The sequence below is a fragment of the Manis pentadactyla genome, chromosome 4, assembly GCF_030020395.1.
Source record: "Manis pentadactyla isolate mManPen7 chromosome 4, mManPen7.hap1, whole genome shotgun sequence".
Lineage (NCBI taxonomy): Eukaryota > Metazoa > Chordata > Mammalia > Pholidota > Manidae > Manis > Manis pentadactyla.
Window position 1 is genome coordinate 111302376 of NC_080022.1, and position 18791 is coordinate 111321166.

The window sequence follows — 18791 nt, forward strand, 5'->3', positions numbered from 1 at the left end:
AAGTTTGTAAGGTGAGTGGTGGCCCCGGGCTCCAATAGGGTATCCTCTGGTACCTCTTCTGTGAGGTAGCTCACATTCTCCTTTCTCCAAGTGTGCACTTGCTCTCTTTAAATAAAGCTTAAACCTTTCAGGGCGCCTCTCCTCCCTGAGGTCGTCTGCACTTTTTCTCTCTTTAAGTAACTTTAAATAAAACTTTTGCTCTGCTTCACTACCGTGTCTCTGCCCTTCAATTCTTTGTTGCGGTGGGACAATAATCAAGGAAAATACAATGCTCCCCCTAACAGTACTAGATATTTCTAGTGTTTATGTGATGAGACCAAAAGAGGACAAAGTGGAAGCAAGAATTAGGAGACTACTAAAATAATCCAAGCATAAAGGTGACAGTAATGGAGATTGTGAGAATCAGATGGGTTCTGTATGTATTTTGAAAGTAGGGCAATGGAACCAGAGGAGTCCAGGATGACCAAGATTATTGACCTGCCTATTGGCCTATAAGAATAGAGTTGTTAGTAACTGATATGAGGAAGACTGAGAGGACCTGGGTTAGGGGAAGGGGGCGAGAGAGGTTTGGGATAGGGAAGATTTGGGGGCGTTAGAATCAGGAGCTTAGTTTTCATCATGTAAATATGAGGTGTCCATTATCCATTTACATAGGCAATGAGATACATATCACGTAATTTTATTGAACTCGGTAAGAAAAACTTTTAAGTGCATTGTCTTCAGTCACTGTTGTGGTCTTCACAGCAGTCCTGAGGTGGATTTTTCCACAGGCGAGGAAAAAGGCGAGGTGGATTTTCTTACACGCGACTGGCCTAATGTCACAGCTTATGAGTGGGAGAATTGGAATACAAATCTAGGCAGTCTGGCTTTAAAGCTCATGCTTTTATTTAATTATTAGGCAGTATTAATTTTCAGAGGATACCTGGCACATGGTGGTAGGCAGTAAGCTGTCAATAAAAGGCACAAAGGGGGGCTGCTATCTTCAGAGTCCTATATTCGTTTTTTTTCTGGTGGGGGGTGTCTCTGGCACCACTGTTACGTAAGGGAGAATGGTTCAGGAGTGGTGGTCACTACTCCCGGGTGGTTTACTTTCTACCAGAAAGGTTCCGTTTATCCCTCATGCAGAAACGCCGCTTTTAGTTCTGGCCGTACTCTAGCTAACAAGTTTAGCTGAGGAAAACGAAGGAGGCGAGAACACGCACGGAGAAACGTTTAAGCTTCCCAACGCAGGCGCTCCGCTGCCGGGAAAGTGGCTACTACGGCTGCGCGAATCGGCGCCCGGCCTTTCCCAGTCACATGTTAGGGGACCGCGGCGTGGAGGCGGCCGTGGAAGTAGCGACGGCAGGCCGTAGGGCGGTCGGAGGGTTTCCGGTTCCGGTGTAACGTTCGGGCTCCGTCTCAGGGGCTGAAGTTTGGAAGGTGAGTAGTGGCCCCGGGCCCGGATAGGGTATCCTCCGGTAAGAACGGCTAGGTCCCGACCTTAATGCTAGGGGAGGACCAAACCGGGAAGGCTCAGCGGGAAGCAAGCTAAGAGAAGTACAATATTCTGTGGGAGAACGGGTTGGAATGAGATTTTTGAGAGGAAAAGGGCGGGGGCGGGAAGGGGACGAGGTGGGGAGAGTAGCTCGGAGAAGAGGAGTTTGGGTAAAACAAGGTCGGGTAGGGGGCTGTCCGTAGAGAAGGAAAGAGCAAAAAAAGGGATTTCAGGGGGGAAACTCAGGCTGTAACAACGAAGAGCCCAGAACAAGGAAATCCTTCAAAAGATTGGATTCTCTACTTGCTCATTCAAATATCACTCTGCCTTCGTTCCTTCACACCATGACCACTACGCCCTGCCCCGCTCCAGGCAGTTACTGTTGAATATTTGATCAGTGACAAAGCCAGTTACTGTTTGAAACTTTTTATTTTTGCCCCCTAGCAGTTTATATTTAGGCTACATACACTGTTACGGAGGATTGGGTTGAAATTGTGTACATTTATTAATATAGTGCTGGGGCACACATTTCATCTGATAGAGTGGTACTTCATTTATTGCTTTGGATTTTCGAATTGCTTACACTTTCTAGCCTGTGGGTCAATTCTAGTGGAATATAAGCCCCATTAAGGCGAGGATTCTTTGTTTTGTGTAGCCTCATCACCCAGTACACTGCTTGACACTTAGTAGTTATGCAATAAGTATTTATTGAATGAAATAAGTACGGTATAGGTATGGCGGTTGTACTCATTTTGTAAGGTGGGTACACAGACTCAGATTTACTTGTCTAAAGGCTACTAATTGGTAGAGCTCAGTGCTCCAGCTATTCAGTGTGAGCTCGTTTTCAGTTTGTGTGGTGTCTGAATATGCTTCTTTTGAACAATGCTCATCTAATATGTAGAAATTGATAGGCTGACCTGCTATCTCATGATAGGTTAATAGAGCCACCATAGAATCATTCATATGATTCGTCAGTGAAGCAGTCTTTCACTCCTAGTTTCATGACTTTACTAGTTTCGTATGGTTATACAAAAATTAAATACACAGTTTAACCACAGATCTTATAGAGGATAAATCTGCAAAGAATGTAGAAGTTAATCAGACTGTATCTTTTAGGAGAAAAGGTGTCTTAAAACATCTCTTGAAAGGTTGACTCCCAGATCAGACTGGGAGAAGGTTAGCTTGGAAGTTGAGGCTAGTGCAATTTTATTGACTTTTAGGCACTGTGGAAAAAATCAGGCAAATAAAATTTTCTGTACGCTCGTGAAGATTTTTGGAATTTAGGTAGGAGATGAGATTTGAAAACATGAAAAATGTTTAAGAATTGTAATAACTTGAATTAAATAACAAAGATTTGTTGTACAGAGTCCTTAATGAAAGTGACTTCTCTACTAAGCTAAAAAGTATAAGAGTAAAGGTGAGGAGGGGGAGAGAGAGTACATCCAAAATGAGAGTATTATTTTCTGAGCTGAGGGATTATTCTTATCAAGTCAGCAGACAAGGACCCTGTAGAATGAGAGGAAATTATCTGGGTACGGAATTCCCACTGGGATGATTATTATGACTACAGAGAAATGTGACAGAACATTTCTAAGGATTATTAGCTTTAATATATAGGATGACTGACCTGGATAAACCCTCCCTTATTTGCTTCCTTAAAAGAAGAGAAACCTATAGGTCAGGACTGGGTTACGGAGTACCTGCTTGGAAGTAGAATGGATAGAAAAGCGGACCTGAGTGGGCCTTTTCAGTCTTGTTTTTATGTTATAGTTTGTCAGCCCTTGTTGATACGACAGAATCAAAAAGTTAGACCTCATTTCTCAGACAAAGTTATTCCCAGGGTTGGTTGGTTGCTTCTGCAGATTTCATTGATCCCCCTGTTACTGAGTTAGGGTTAAAAATCAAACAGAAAGTAGCTCTTCCTGCTTTGAAGTATGGGTTTTAGGGACAGTACTTGGTTTGAAATGAAGTAGAGGAACTTGCCTAAGGATTGAGAATAGGGGTGGGGAATACATTTCTGATGTATTGACTATTACGTGGAATCACTTTAGTCTTTTCTTATCCTCTAATTTAACTCTTCCTTGGTTTCTTTAGGTGCTGTCATATTGAATCCCATTTAAGCTATCCTCTTTTTCCCAAAGAATGGCACTGTCTAAGAGGGAGCTAGATGAGCTGAAACCATGGATAGAGAAGACAGTAAAGAGGGTGCTGGGTTTTTCAGAACCCACAGTGGTCACCGCAGCACTAAACTGTGTGGGGAAGGGCATGGACAAGAAGAAGGCAGCTGGTAGGTACCTTTCTGAATCTTTTGACTTAACATGTAAGGTGACCTCAAACACTGCTTGAACTTCCCCAAAATTCTGTTTGTTGGGATAATTTTGTCTAAAAATGGTCAGGTCACATTTTATTTTTATCTTGCATTATAGTGGAAATAGGCTAAATAACTAATTTTGCCTTTTAGTTTTTGTTTTTTATACTATTTTGAATGTCAGACTGACTTCCTTTGACCACTGTATTGAGTTATCTAAGGTATATTTACTTAGGAAATATGCTAAAGTCAGATGGATATATTCAGATTCAGTCTGACATCTAAACATACAGATGTCTTTATAAAATACATGAAAAAAAGTTGAGGGAGGTAAATTTTGTTAATGGTAGTCCTCTACAGCTTGCTCTCTGGGAAGAGTTAGGGTGATTATTCATCCTAAACTTTCATACTCAACCTAAACAGGTTGCTCCTAATGTGGTACTGCCTACTCCAAAAAAATTTTATCTGTATTTTTACATTATAGGGCAAGGTCATTCATTGTAAGGGTGTTTATAGGAATCCTACAAAGAACTTAAGAAAACATTTCTCTCCTTCCTGGAGATAAAATTCCTGTGTTGATGTCTGTTATATGCCTTGTATGGTACTAACTACTATAAGTACTCTTACCTGTTCAACCCTACCACCTTTTTTTTTCCTGTCAGACCATCTGAAACCTTTTCTTGATGATTCTACTCTCCGATTTGTGGACAAACTGTTTGAGGCTGTGGAGGAAGGCCGAAGCTCTAGGCATTCCAAATCTAGCAGTGACAGGAGCAGAAAACGGGAGCTAAAGGTAGGTTACAGTTAACTATCTGATGAGCTTGGGAGTGTTTTAAATGGTAGCAAAGTTACTGAGCTTACCTGGCTGACACTTGGATATCCACTATTAGAATACCAAATATTCAAGAGCAACTTAGACATTGAAGTAGAGGGAGTGAACTTGTATTATCACCATCTTTAGGTGAGGAACTACCTATATTCCTGGGTTGAAATATTCTAAGGCAACAATTGGTAACTTTATTCTTTTTCTTACACAGGAGTTTTGGTTCTCAGTTTCCCTGTCTCTTTTTTTCCCTACTACTACCTATAAATTGGTTGCTCTAAGATTTTATGTTTTAATTTACCTGATGCCTAATAGGTTGCTTCAGAATGTGACTCCACTGCTACCTGAGCTATAGACCTCATTGTTGCTCCTTTATGGAGGTTTCTCTGCCATGGACTTACAGATGGGATACCTTACAATTATTATTTACTGTACATCTTGAAAGCCTAATCCTTGCTATATAGTATACTGAGGGTCGTCTGGCCCCATGAGTTGGGTATTTAAAGGAATTGGCATTACTGCCTTCCCTACTTTTCATTCTGTGGTTGCTGAGGTCATGGCTTCTTTCAATATTAGCAGTGTCAAGTACCTGATCTCTTTCTCTTTCTCTCTCTTTAAAAAAATTATTTTCTGTGACTCCCACCAAGCCTTCTAATAGGCTTTTGATACCTTGGCTTTCCTATGCTTTTCCTGAGGCAGAGAGAGTAAATAAGCAATGTCTGCTTGGTTCCTGGCCAGGCTGTGGAACCAAGAGAAATAGAGATTCATGTGCCCTTTGTGATTAAAACATTCTAGGATGATGAAGGAATGAGAGAGAGTCCTTGCCTTAAAGGAATTTGCAATTTAACGGTTGGGGGGTGGGAAGCACAGCAAAATACAGTCACAAATTACAAAATCTAAGTAGCAACTTCATGTAAATCTTAGGGTTGATTGCAGAATTTGACTTAGATTGAATTGTGTTTATGTGGGAATGCTTGAGCCACAGTATCCACAGACTTGTAGAATGAGGATTTTATTATGATAGGGCATGCTACATTATTAAGTGTTTGAGGGCATGTTGTGAATGAAGTGACTACATTGGGTGGGAGTAATAAAAATGGTTTCTTGAAGGAGGTATCTAGATAGCATTGGAATATGGGTCCCATTTTGGTCCATTCAAATCCCCACCCCACACAATATATTATGGGAGAGTCCTTTTTCTTGAACTGTAGGAGTTCCAGGAAGCGCTCGCCCCTGGCTGAGGATATGTCCTTGCAAAACACGAGCCCTCCTAGTGAAGAGGGGATGTCACCCAAAGCCTACCACCGGTGTGTACATTTGCTTTTTCCCATTGTCCCTTCCAGTTGGCCACTCTTGGTCCTGTTAAATTCACCTTGCAAATTAGTCAACATTTGAGTTCCCATTGTTTGATGAAGACAAAGTGTTATTGGGGAATACTGAAGAAGAGAAAGCCCCTATCCTGGAAGAACTTAGACTGTAGTTTGGGAGAAAGTACTAACATTGAAAAAGACTTAATACTTGGCAAGCAGAATATCAGCAATGTAATTTTACCTAGTGTGAACCAAGCTCTTAAGTGCTAGAGGATGTGAAACAACAATTTGATCAGAGTGGGGTAAATTATTAATGAGAAAAACTTCCTGGAGGAGGTGAGTTTTAGGCAGGATTTGGAGCAGGGGTTGTGGAAAAGTTGGGAAAATTTACAAATACAGGCAATAGCATTTGCAAAGACCTTGAGATGGGAACATTTATAAGACCATGATGATAATTTGCTTGACTGGAGTAGGAGAATGATGTTGAGTGAGATAGTTCATATGGTGGAGGGTCTAGAAGACTCTGGGAAAAGCCACAAAATGCTGATGGGGACTAGGATGATTTTTCCCTTCTCTCATGGGTGGGGACACAACTCTTTTTTCATCTTGGGTTCCTTTAGGAAGTGTTTGGTGATGACTCTGAGATCTCCAAGGAATCATCAGGAGTAAAGAAGCGACGGATACCCCGTTTTGAGGAGGTGGAAGAGGAGCCAGAAGTGATCCCTGGGCCTCCCTCAGAGAGTCCTGGCATGCTGACTAAGCTCCAGGTTAGTAATTAGGAACTAGAAGCAGTGATGTTTGTGAGTTGAAGAAACGAAAGATGCATGGATCCAGATTTATTGTAACCTTGATTTGAACTGGTGTTTAGCATTGGGAAACTCTTGCTTTATGTTTCATCATTTCTTGGTTTAACCAGGAGTATTCCAGTTGAAGTCTATTGAAATAGCATTTTTTGAGCATCTATTATGTGGTAAGCAAGGTGTGTTATCATCATTTGGCCATATATACCTCACTGGGTCATTTAGAGTATTGTTGATAGCAAGAGAATTTCCAAATATAATGCAGAGAAGATACAATCCACTTAAGTAATTTCAAGTTGACTTTGTATTTTTTAATAGGAATTTTCTGTTTTAAAATTAAAATGATCACTGTTAAACAATTTTGATAACATATAAGCAGTAAATATTTCTTGTATCATTTAAAATTTCTTGGAGTGGAAATAGAATATACACATAAATATGTGAGATGGGTGGGTGGATTTGGTTATATTTATATACAATATTGCTGAAAGAAAGGATTCTGATAATATTTTTTATAGAGAATGGGAAGTAAAAGAATTCACAGTATACCCTTTTGTACTTTTTTGCATTTTGAACTGTAAATATATCACTTTCTCAAAAAAAATGTTAATAAATTTGAAAAAATATCTTTAAGTACCTTGATAATAGGTCTCTTGGAAAATTTAAGAAGAGTTATTTGATCAAATTCTCAAAGCTTATCATTCTGAACTTAAGGACAGAAGAAAGGGTTTACAGAAACTAGGAACCAGGTCTTTGCATTGTTGCCTCTGATCACCCAAACTAGGAATTCATGGAATAACAGCATGATTTTAAGAAAAAATAGCTTAATAATTTGTGTGGATTCTGTTAAAAGAGTTTTTCATGCATTATTTAAATGTTTACAATAGCTGTGTAAGGTAGGTACTATTTTTACCCCTTTATGTAGGTCCAAGCCCATGACCATGTCCAGGATCACACAGGCATTAATTGGCAGAATTAAGATTCAGACTCAGGTGTCTCTGATTCCTCAGTCTTAATCATCAGGCTATGTTACTACCTAACATGTCAATTCTGCCTTAGGAAAATGGGTTGAAAAATTCCAGTGTTCAGCTGTGTAGGCTTATCTTTACTAAATTTTCTAGCCTATGGTACAGCCAGAATATGATGAGATCATTCAAAAAATTTTAGTACTATAGACCTGAAAGCCCTTTGTTTAGGAAACTGTATGGGAGAAATAAAGAGACATTAACAGTTTTTCAACTTTTTCCCCCTACCGAGAGCAGATCAAACAGATGATGGAGGCAGCAACACGGCAAATCGAGGAGAGGAAAAAACAACTGAGCTTCATTAGCCCCCCTACACCTCAGGTATTGTGCCCAGACTACTCTGAAAAGAAGAATCTTAATCACAATTTCTTACCATCTACTCAAATGAGAATCTGGAAGATGACTGCATGTTCCATGCCACATCTACTACTCTGTGTGTGTGTCCTGTCTGCCCATCTAATCCTTCAGATTTTGATTTCTTTTTTTCCTGTCTCATAGCCAAAGACTCCTTCCTCCTCCCAACCAGAGCGACTTCCAATTGGCAACACTATTCAGCCATCACAGGCTGCCACTTTCATGAATGATGCCATTGAGAAGGCCAGGAAAGCAGCTGAACTACAGGCCCGCATCCAAGCCCAGCTGGCACTGAAGCCAGGCCTCATTGGCAATGCCAACATGGTGGGCTTGGCCAATCTCCATGCCATGGGTATTGCTCCCCCGTGAGTATCTATTTCATGGAACTCTGTGTTGTTCCTGAAGCTTGAGAAGCAATCAGTAGTCTTCAATGTTATTGATACTCTTCTTCCTAAAGGAAACTAAATCATATCTTACACAGTTCCATATATCTTACCTGTGCTCAATACATACCAGTTGAATTCATTCTTGTGGCTTCCTTGTTGAGAGTTTATCATCTTCTTTTTACAGTTGGTAGAACTGAGGGTAAGATTATTTGTCTGATACTGGAACTGGGAATAGAACCAGGCCTCTTGGTTCCTGACTCAGGGCTATATCCATTAAACCACACAGAGACCAGATCTGAGAGTTCTCTACAACTGGGTAGAGATGATAGACTATTTTTAGCACCTATAATTGGTTAGGCATCACATGTTTGAGTCAAGAATTCAGGAGTAAAGTTGGTATTGCAAATTCTTACCAGTGTAATTTATAAATTCATTTAATCTGATTGTACTCTATTCAAATACCCAGTTTGATGTTTACAATCAAGATGGGTTTTTCCCTAGAATTATGTAACCTAGTCGTTCTTGTTGAGTTTTGATTTATTTTGTTTGTTTTTGTTTGCCTTATTTATTATTCTGTATGGGGTTTCTTTCTTTCTGGGCTATTTTTCAGGAAAGTGGAGTTAAAAGATCAAACTAAACCTACACCACTGATTTTGGATGAGCAAGGTCGCACTGTAGATGCAACAGGCAAGGAGATTGAGCTGACGCACCGCATGCCTACTCTGAAGGCCAATATTCGTGCTGTGAAGAGAGAACAATTCAAGCAACAGCTGAAAGAAAAGCCATCAGAAGACATGGAGTCTAATACCTTTTTTGACCCCCGAGTCTCAATTGCCCCTTCACAGCGCCAGAGACGCACTTTTAAGTTCCATGACAAGGGCAAATTTGAGAAGATTGCCCAACGATTACGGACAAAGGTATCAAGCTTAGAATATAACCTGGAGCTTTGAAGAAATTAGGAAGGTGACAAATGAAATGGAATACAGTCCTAAAATACTCTCAACATAAACAAATAATGAAGGAATGAATAATTTTTAAAATGCTATGTTTATTCCTGGAATACTTGATTTTTAGTTGATTTGTCTTAATTACATTCTACTTATGTGGAAATAAAATTCAGTTTGAAAATTATCCATATATAACTCAGAGAGGAGAAAAACACTTCTGAGGAAAGCTAGCCAGTGTTAAAATTTACTGCAGACAATCTACACACCTGAAGAGTTGAATTGACTATGTATTCGATATCTTTTGCCTTCTCGGTTTCATCCTCTCAAAATGAGGTTTTCATAAAATTCCATTCCTCCCTTTTTACAGCAGGCACACACTGGGGTGAAGAGGTGGTGATGAGTCTAATATATTCAAATCAACTAAGTAAAGGATAAAATAAAACAGCATGGCTCTTTTTTCTAAGCTTTCAACGATCATGAATTTGTTGCATTAGGTATAAAAAGTTCAAGAAGGAAGTGTTTTCAAATGTGAGATTCTACCACTTCTCTGTTTTCTATGACTAGTTTATCTGCCTGTCTTGGTTGCTCCTGTCTTTAGGCTCAACTGGAGAAGCTGCAGGCAGAGATCTCACAGGCAGCTCGAAAAACTGGCATCCATACTTCAACTAGGCTCGCCCTCATTGCTCCTAAGAAGGAGTTAAAGGAAGGAGATATTCCTGAAATTGAGTGGTGGGACTCTTATATCATCCCCAATGGCTTTGACCTGTGAGTTTGTTAGTTAATACCTTTTTATAAGACTAGAGTTTTAATGGGAGAGTTGGTACTCATGCATTAAGTAAAACTTTTAAATCCAAGGGAAATAAGGTAACCATACACAAGCTTACATATTTGCAAAGAATATGCTGTATGGGTTACTTTTAGTTTTTTGGGTTAACCTGAGAGGCATAGGCACAAATAATCTAAAAGCGCAAATCTATAAATTATTTTTTTGTTGTGCATTATTATTTCTTTTAGGATATTTGTTTTCTTAATTATATTATTTTACTACTTACAGTACGTGTTTACATTTCTTAAAGATGAAGTTCTAGAATAGAGAAAGGATTCTTAGTTGTGGGGGGAGAGACTGGTAAATAAAGCATATAAGAAACATTTGGAGAACTTTAATTTAATTATCTTGCTCCACCTTTCTGATACATGGCTTTAGGATACTGTGTCTCAGCCTTTCATTACTCTTCCTTTGTCAACCACTGTCCCAAGGAGGAGTTGTTACTAATGAAAGAAGGTGGTATTCATCAGGGGTGTTAGGATAGGAAAAAAGGTTGAGAAAGACTGGTGTGAACGATGCCTCCAACCTTAGTCGACCCAATTTTCTCATCTTGAAAATTATATGTAATTACATATTCTAGATCCACATATACTGAAAAGTGCTAGAATGTGTTACAGAGAGTATATTTTTTCGTTGTTTCCGAAACTCCCTCTCTTGGGGTCATCTCTACTCACATATCCTGTTTTCTCTTTTTCCTCCAATTTTAGTACAGAGGAAAATCCCAAGAGAGAAGATTATTTTGGAATCACAAATCTTGTTGAACATCCGGCCCAGCTGAACCCTCCAGGTAATGTAGGATTTCTCAATAAGGCTCTGGAAAAATATCATCCAATAGAACATTAGGTAACAATGGACATGTTCACTATCTGTACTGTCCATACAGTAACCACTATACACAAGTTTAACGATTGAGCACTTGAAGACTGAGTCACACTGATATAACTGAGGGACTGAATTTTTTATTTTACTCAAGTTTAATTAAGTTTAAACAGTACATGTAACTAGTGACAGTGCAGCTCTCGGGCATTGAGGCCTAATCTAGAGATGGCCTCACTGATGTATATCACAAGTTGGGTTTTTGCTGTGGTTGGGCTTTTGACTCCAAACTCCAGTCTTGTACACCACCATACTGCCTTTCTTCAGTCATCTTTGTTTTCTGCCTTTCTCTCTATTAGTTTTGTAGCAAAAGTCTATTGGCTCAATCAAAAAGATATCTTTTAGTTGTGGCTGTGTTATTAACTAACTTCATCCCTTGGGTAAATCACTTAGAACACAGAATTTTCTCATGTAGAGAATATTAATTGATATGCTTTCTTCAAGAGTTATGTAGAACATAAAAGATTTTAATGCTTTCATCAGATTTGGGATGAACAGAGTAGGTAATACCTTAATTAGTAAATTTGCTTGACAGTATCTCCAGTAAGTTCAGAAAAATAGACTGAGACTTTAAGATAATACAAGGTATGATAATCATTGAACTTAATCAGTCTACATAGCTGTCATCAGTGTGAATCATTAGAAGAATGTGTGGGATTTTGTTTAAACTTGGTTTGAGAATCCAGAGGATTTTTTTCTCAATTCTGTAACTCTAAAATTATAAATTTCCTCATCTTGGCCAATGGTTTTCAAATTGTGTTCATTGGAACATGGAGGGACAGGAGGTGGGATCCAAATGGAATTCTAGGAATCCCTTACCTATCCCAAATCCTCACACAGAGCAACTAGAGCAGCCTGATTTTATTTTCTGTATTTGCCACATTTCAGTTGATTAAATGGTTCAGCAGCTTGAAGAAAAACAAGTTAGAACATTACTTCTGAAAGATAAGAATGCTTTTTAAAAATATGACCATACTACCACTATCACAAACTAAAAATAACAGCACTTAAGCTAAAGGTCCTTTTAATGTGATTGACATCCAGCTATATCCCTCTATTATGCTTACTGCCTTGGTACATTATTTTCTCTGCCTGACAGTTGACAATGACACACCTGTTACTCTGGGGGTGTATCTTACCAAGAAGGAACAGAAGAAACTTCGAAGGCAAACAAGGAGGGAAGCACAGAAGGAACTACAAGAAAAAGTCAGGCTGGGTCTGATGCCTCCTCCAGAACCCAAAGGTACGTATATTAGAGACAGGAAAGAAAGGGTGGCAAGTTTATCTCTAATTTAGAGGAACTTTAGTGTCTCTCTATATTCAGGTGCTTTCTGCTTCTCAGCAATGTTCATTGGTCCTTTTCTTCCTTTCATAAATGTGTTACCAGCTTAAAAAGATCAACATATTCATTAGTGAGGTCATTTAAGGCTTATTTTTAAGTATTGATCATATAACACTGATCTTACTGGAAAAATAATGGTCTTGAAATTCATTAAGATAGTAGTTGTAGTATTTGCATAGAGTTGTTATGGACGTAATTCTTAATATTTGACAGGTGCAAATATAGTTTTAAAAACCTTACTCCTATAGCTTCCATTATCATTCAGTAATATTTTGGTCACTAAATACTGTGATCGAATGAAAAATAATAAGGAAATTTAGTTCCTAATCTTTCATAAACTTTCAAACAATGTGAATAATTGCATACCAACTATTTAGATTAATTGGGTGATCTTACACAAATGCTGTGTTAATTGGATGGGCTTTTCAAGATAGGAGTTTTTAGAGAAGTGAATTTTGAGTGGAGATTTGAAATAGGTGAACTATATGAATTGGTAGACAAGAGATGAAAGGTTATCTCAGCTGGAGAAGTAACTTTGGATATTGATTTCTGTCCTCTCTCCACTGCAGTGAGAATTTCAAATTTGATGCGAGTATTAGGAACAGAAGCTGTTCAAGACCCCACGAAGGTAGAAGCCCATGTCAGAGCTCAGATGGCAAAAAGACAGAAGTAAGTGCCATGGGATTGGGTGGAAACCCAGGGCAAGTACCTTTCCCAAACTCTTGTGGGGGTTCCATATTTGGAGGGAGGGGAGAGTTCTCTGTTGCTCTCTCTTTCCCTCAGCCCTGCCTCTGATCTTCAATGCCTTTCTCACTTGTGGATGTCCTTCCTGTCACGACAGAGCACATGAAGAGGCCAACGCTGCCCGAAAACTTACAGCAGAACAGAGAAAGGTCAAGAAAATTAAAAAGCTTAAAGAAGACATTTCACAGGGGGTACACATATCTGTATATAGGTAGGTGTCCAAACTGGGCCAGCCTTTCCCTTAGAAATACCAAAACATTTCCAAGCCTAAAATATCCTATTTCTCCAGGAAGCATTAAGGTTCTTACCTCCAGTAATTATATCCTTATCCTGATGTATTGCAGTAATCCTTTTATTCCCACTCCAAAATGCACTTTATACATTGTATATATTTCTACTTTTATGTTGATTTAATGTTTTTATTTTATGTTCAGTACAGTGTATAATCTGTTTTTTAAATATGCTCTTGTTTAGTAACTAGTAAAGTGGTCATTATAAATAACGAATTCTTATTAAGGTAAAAAATTCTAACAATACAAAGGCACTTGCTGAAAAAGTCCCCTTCTTTTTTCTGTTCCCTCAGGACCACTCACTATAGGTAATTGCTGCTAATGGTTTTTCATGTATCCTTCTAGAAATTTCTCATGTGTAGCTTTATGACTGCTTTGCAGCATCTAGAGGGCAAATAATTTGTTGATTTTTACACTGTCAAGAACAAGTAGCTTATATATATTTTTGGATGATGGTGAATACCTCTTCCATTCTTTTGATTACCTGTACAGTGCTAGACTTTGAATTATAGACAGTGGAAATACTTCTAGACTCATCAGTTCTACCTTACAAGCATTAGTGTATTTGCTTACTTCAGATGCCTTTGTTTTTAGAGAGAAAACAATTTTGGATTCATGTGTTTATTTGCCATTCCATTCAGGCAGATACTGATGCTAAACTAAAAGCCATAACTAAACTTTCCCCTCTCCAGAGTTCGAAATTTGAGCAACCCAGCCAAGAAGTTCAAGATTGAGGCCAATGCTGGGCAACTGTACCTGACAGGGGTGGTGGTACTGCACAAGGATGTCAACGTGGTAGTAGTGGAAGGGGGTGAGTCTGAAAAAATTGAGGGAGACTGTCCCCAGGCAACCCTAGGGTTTGAACCGATTAGCATGGTGGGGAGAAAGGAGAGAAAAAGTATTTTAGAGCCATACCTGGGTATAATATCTTGGGCCTCTGTTTCTCTGTTTATTGGAATAGAAGGACCTAAGCTATGATTCCTGGGATTGTTTCAACTTCCACATTAGTTTCTGAGCATTGAATAAGCTCAAAGATTCTTTCTACCCATCATCCTCCACAACTCTGGCAAAATTCTCCTTCTCTGTTTCCAGGCCCCAAGGCCCAGAAGAAATTTAAGCGTCTTATGCTGCATCGAATAAAGTGGGATGAACAGACATCTAACACAAAGGGAGATGGTGAATGGGGGGTTAGATGGGATTAAGAGGGAGGTGGGATGGTACTCTGTCCGTTCATCTGTTCCCTCCCTCTGGGACTTTTGCTAACACCAGATGATGTTTCACAAACTTTAGAAAGACCCATTTGGACTATGAGCATGCTAGATATTCATACAGTATTTATTACATGATCATATTCATGAGTGTTAGTTATCCTTCTGCCTGTCCTTTAAGGCCTTTCTACCAGCTGATTTCCCAATCTGCCAGGATCTAGATACTAGTTATATGACTGTATAGTTTATGGAAATTCAGCAAGCTGCACATTTTATGTGCATTGTCTGTATTGTATTATACTTTGATAAAGTGTTTTAAAAGGTTGAAGGTGAAAAAACATTTTCAGGTCATAAAAATATATCTGCTTTGTTCTAGAAAATATACTTTTCATTCTTTTGCCCAACTTTATCTAATCTTAAATATCTGACATCTTGGCCAACATTCTTCCATCAGTATTCATTTCTTCCCTTTTTTGAAGACCTAGTTAACATTTAACATGTACAAAGAGCCTTACTTTTCTTCGTTTTGCTTAATTTGGCCCTCTTTTTGTTTGTTTGAAGTACATTTTTTACTATAATTGACCTATATTTTATTTTGTTTTGCAAGTGTTCCTAAGATGTTTTCCTTTGGTATTATCTGCCCTCTTCGTTAGACTACAAGCTCCTTGAGAATAGACTTTGTCATGTTGGTATCTGAAGCCTAGTTCTCACAGTACTTAGGACAACTTTTTATTGTTGATTGCTTATCTTCTGTTTATTTCCTTATTCCCAATACCTGGCATAGCTCTTGACACATAGTAGGTACTAAATGTTTGTTGTACTAGTGCCCCTACTTACGTGGAGTTCCCAGTCTAAAATGGGGGAAATAAAGAGTAACAGAAGGTATTTGATCCTAATACATGGGAAAGGGTGACAGTAGTTCAAAGAATTTGGGTAGACCTGAACATGGTCTGCTTAGAATCTAAATCTTGGTCTCTGGTCTGTTTAGAGCAAGATTTAGCTTTATTGTCTTTTCCAGATGATGAGGAATCTGATGAGGAAGCTGTGAAGAAAACCAACAAATGTGTTCTAGTCTGGGAGGTAGGTGATCCTTTGTTAAACACTGAAGCAGAATTTGAGCTAATCCCTTAAGTAATTTGTTTCTTCTTAGAATTAATTGTTAAATGTTTGGCAGCAAATTGTTCCTGATTATATTTTAGTTAAATTGGTAAGTATATAGGATATGCCATCTGGGGAAGAGTATGGAAAATTGGTGGCAAAAATACAAATTCTCAACTGAGTTTATTTCAGTCATGGATAGGAGACTTGGAAAGAGGGAAATGGATTGTGGGATTTTTCCTTCAGATACAGTGAAAGAAGTACTAGACTTAAGAATATAAAGTTGGGAGTTTGGGTAGTAACCCTTACTAGCTGTGCAACTGGGTGACTCAATACCAAATCTATTGTTTTGTCTATAAAATATGGATATTTCCCTCACTATAGTCTTTTTTTTTTGAGAACCTAGTAAGATTACTGTGTAATAGTGCTTTTTAAAATGTGACTAAATCATTCCTCAAATGGAGCTTTTTTTAAGGTTATACAACTCCTTCATCTCTGAAATCTTTCTTGTGAACTATTACTAGTTCTGAAGAATGAATGTTTGTTAAGCCAAGATGTGAAGTAACGATCGTTCATCCTTTGTGAAATGTAGAATATCCTATTTCTCCAGGAAGCATTACACGTTTCTTTCCTCAGTAACTGTGTTTTATCTTGATGTATTACATTAGTCCTTTTATTCCCATTCCAAAATACATTTTATGCACTGTAAATATTTTCTACCTTTGTGTTTATTTAATGTGTTCATTTTATTCTTTCATGTTGATACATTTTTTTAAAGTGCTCATGTTTAGTAACTAGTTATTATAAAAGTAGCACATTATTACAAAAATAGTAAATGCTTATTAAAGTAAATTCTAACAACACAGAAAAGCACTTAGTTAAATAGTACCCTTCCAATTCCCTGATTGTTTAAGACACTCTTTATAGGTAATTGCTAATGTTTTTCATGTATCTTTCTGTCCTATCCCAAACTCCTCCAATTCATGCATACAATTAGGTCATCATAACCATAATACCTGTTTCTCTGTCTTATAAGTCCCCACCTGCATATTTAACATCCTGGCCCCTTCATCTCTTCCAAATTCTCTTCCACTTATCTCTGAGAGCCCTCAGGAATTGTATCTCAGATTCAGAAAGCCAGGATCTATCACAGCTTCTTACTGGCATCTGACCCTGAAAGCCTCTTGAGGTAGAACTTGGCGACTGCCTTGCTGCTGGTGTCTTTGGTGAGAATGTACTGTACCACCCAGTACTGTATCTTCTTCTGTTCTCTTTCAATAGCCACTTGTCTCTTGCTCCCATTCCCTTTGCCCCTGTATTGTTCCTTATCAGTGGCCCCAAAGCCTCCTGCGTGTATACAGGATCTCACAAAATCTTATGGAAAGACTCCTTGAGGCCTGTAGTTCTCTGTTTTCTCCCTGAAGGCCCAAATCTAGTTCTTGAGGCCTAGTGAGCAACAAGTTCATCCTATCTCACCTTCTGTAGTCCTTCCTGACCTGCTCTTCCACCCAGGCACCAGAGCACAGAACTCCTCTCATTCTCCATTCAGCCAAAAAAACTGAAACCCTTAATGTATATAAATTGATGAAAACTCATTCAGTTATCCAAGGAGGTGGAGATTAGAATTCCTTTTACCATACAATCACATTCACCTAGGCACACTGTTCTCCAAATGTTACTAAATTTTTTAAAAGAATAACGTGTGATTTAAATTAGAAGTTGCAGTGCTTTTATTATAAATTTTGTCTGTCCCAGGGTACGGCCAAAGACCGGAGCTTTGGGGAGATGAAGTTCAAACAGTGCCCTACAGAGAACATGGCTCGAGAGCACTTCAAAAAGCATTGCGCTGAACACTATTGGGACCTTGCGCTGAGTGAATCTGTGTTGGAGTCTACCGACTAATACTACTCCAAACCCTTGCCCCTCCCCTCTTGCCTTTGTCTCTTAAGTCCTTGCCCTTATTCTACTTCCCAACCCAGCCCCATGTGTGTGTGTGTGATCTCAGAACTGTACCAAGCCAATACGGGGGACAAAGGGAGAACACCTGGCTCCCTTCCCCAGTTGGCCTGGAGCTGCCCTTTATTCACCTATGTGCATATGATTAAAGAGTTATTTTTAAAGTTGGTATGATATTTTTCACACAGTCATACATATTGGAATTTGGGTCATCAGGCCATTTCTCCAGACTTCCAGCAATTGCTGTGAAAAAAAAAAGTGTCACTAGTATTTATGTATCTATAAATGGATGGAAGGATGAATGGGTATATATTTTTGAGGTCTAAAGGAAATTTCTGACCTCATCTTGGAGCCAGATAGATAAATACTGTTTTTCTGGAGCAGACTGAAGCAGTAAGAGGTGTTAAGTACATAAAGGAGGGGGTCAATAAAAGAGTGTCCATCTCTTAACCTTCAGTGGATGGGAGTCACGGCGTAGACAGAATACCTGTGGTCTAAGTAGTCTGTCTTGCCAATGGGTTTCACGTCCAGGCAAGTTCACAGTGGATTCAGTGGGACTGGGGAATGACAATAGAATGCTCGGGGTGAAAGGGTTTATTATCCAGCTAGTTCTCCCAGCGATAGGTTGAGCACTAGAGTACGTCTGGAGGTCTACTATTCTCCTTTGTCTCTGCCTCCACGCAGAGCACTGGGCAGAGCTCTTCACATAGACTGAGTCAATAATAGCTTATTGCCTACAGTTGTGGAAGCAGTAGCCCAGCAGCAGGCCAGTTACATCAACAAGTAGTTTAGGTTCAGGTGAGGATCCTGGCCATAGGAACCTTCACTTAATCCACACTCCAACCCTCCAGGATTCTTGTTACATGGTCTACATGCTCAATCTTCCGCAGTGGTCTCTGTGCAAGAAAGCTGGAGCACTGTAACTGGATTCCACAACAGCAACAGGATGACAACATAGAGATAACAAAAACTAAGATACAACAAAAACTTTGATACAGGTAACAAAAGATAATCCTCAAGCCTG

General features: G+C 39.0%; 1 protein-coding gene across 2 annotated transcripts; it reads left to right on the plus strand.

Moving 5' to 3' along the window:
- Nucleotides 1–1309: 1309 nt before the first annotated feature.
- On the plus strand, nt 1310–17936 carry PRPF3 (pre-mRNA processing factor 3). Of its 2 annotated transcripts, XM_036905280.2 has the most exons (16): nt 1310–1419; nt 3569–3761; nt 4445–4575; nt 6536–6682; nt 7978–8061; nt 8239–8459; nt 9091–9397; nt 10026–10192; nt 10961–11040; nt 12229–12372; nt 13041–13140; nt 13313–13426; nt 14198–14316; nt 14598–14681; nt 15732–15793; nt 17567–17936. In XM_036905280.2, the coding sequence occupies exons 2-16, from the start codon at nt 3617–3619 to the stop codon at nt 17711–17713; spliced, it is 2052 nt and encodes a 683-aa protein (XP_036761175.1). In that variant the 5' UTR covers nt 1310–1419; nt 3569–3616; the 3' UTR covers nt 17714–17936. The 2 variants fall into 2 exon arrangements, with proteins under 2 accessions (XP_036761175.1, XP_036761177.1); XM_036905282.2 differs by lacking the exons at nt 1310–1419; nt 3569–3761 and adding an exon at nt 5817–5912.
- Nucleotides 17937–18791: the final 855 nt, after the last annotated feature.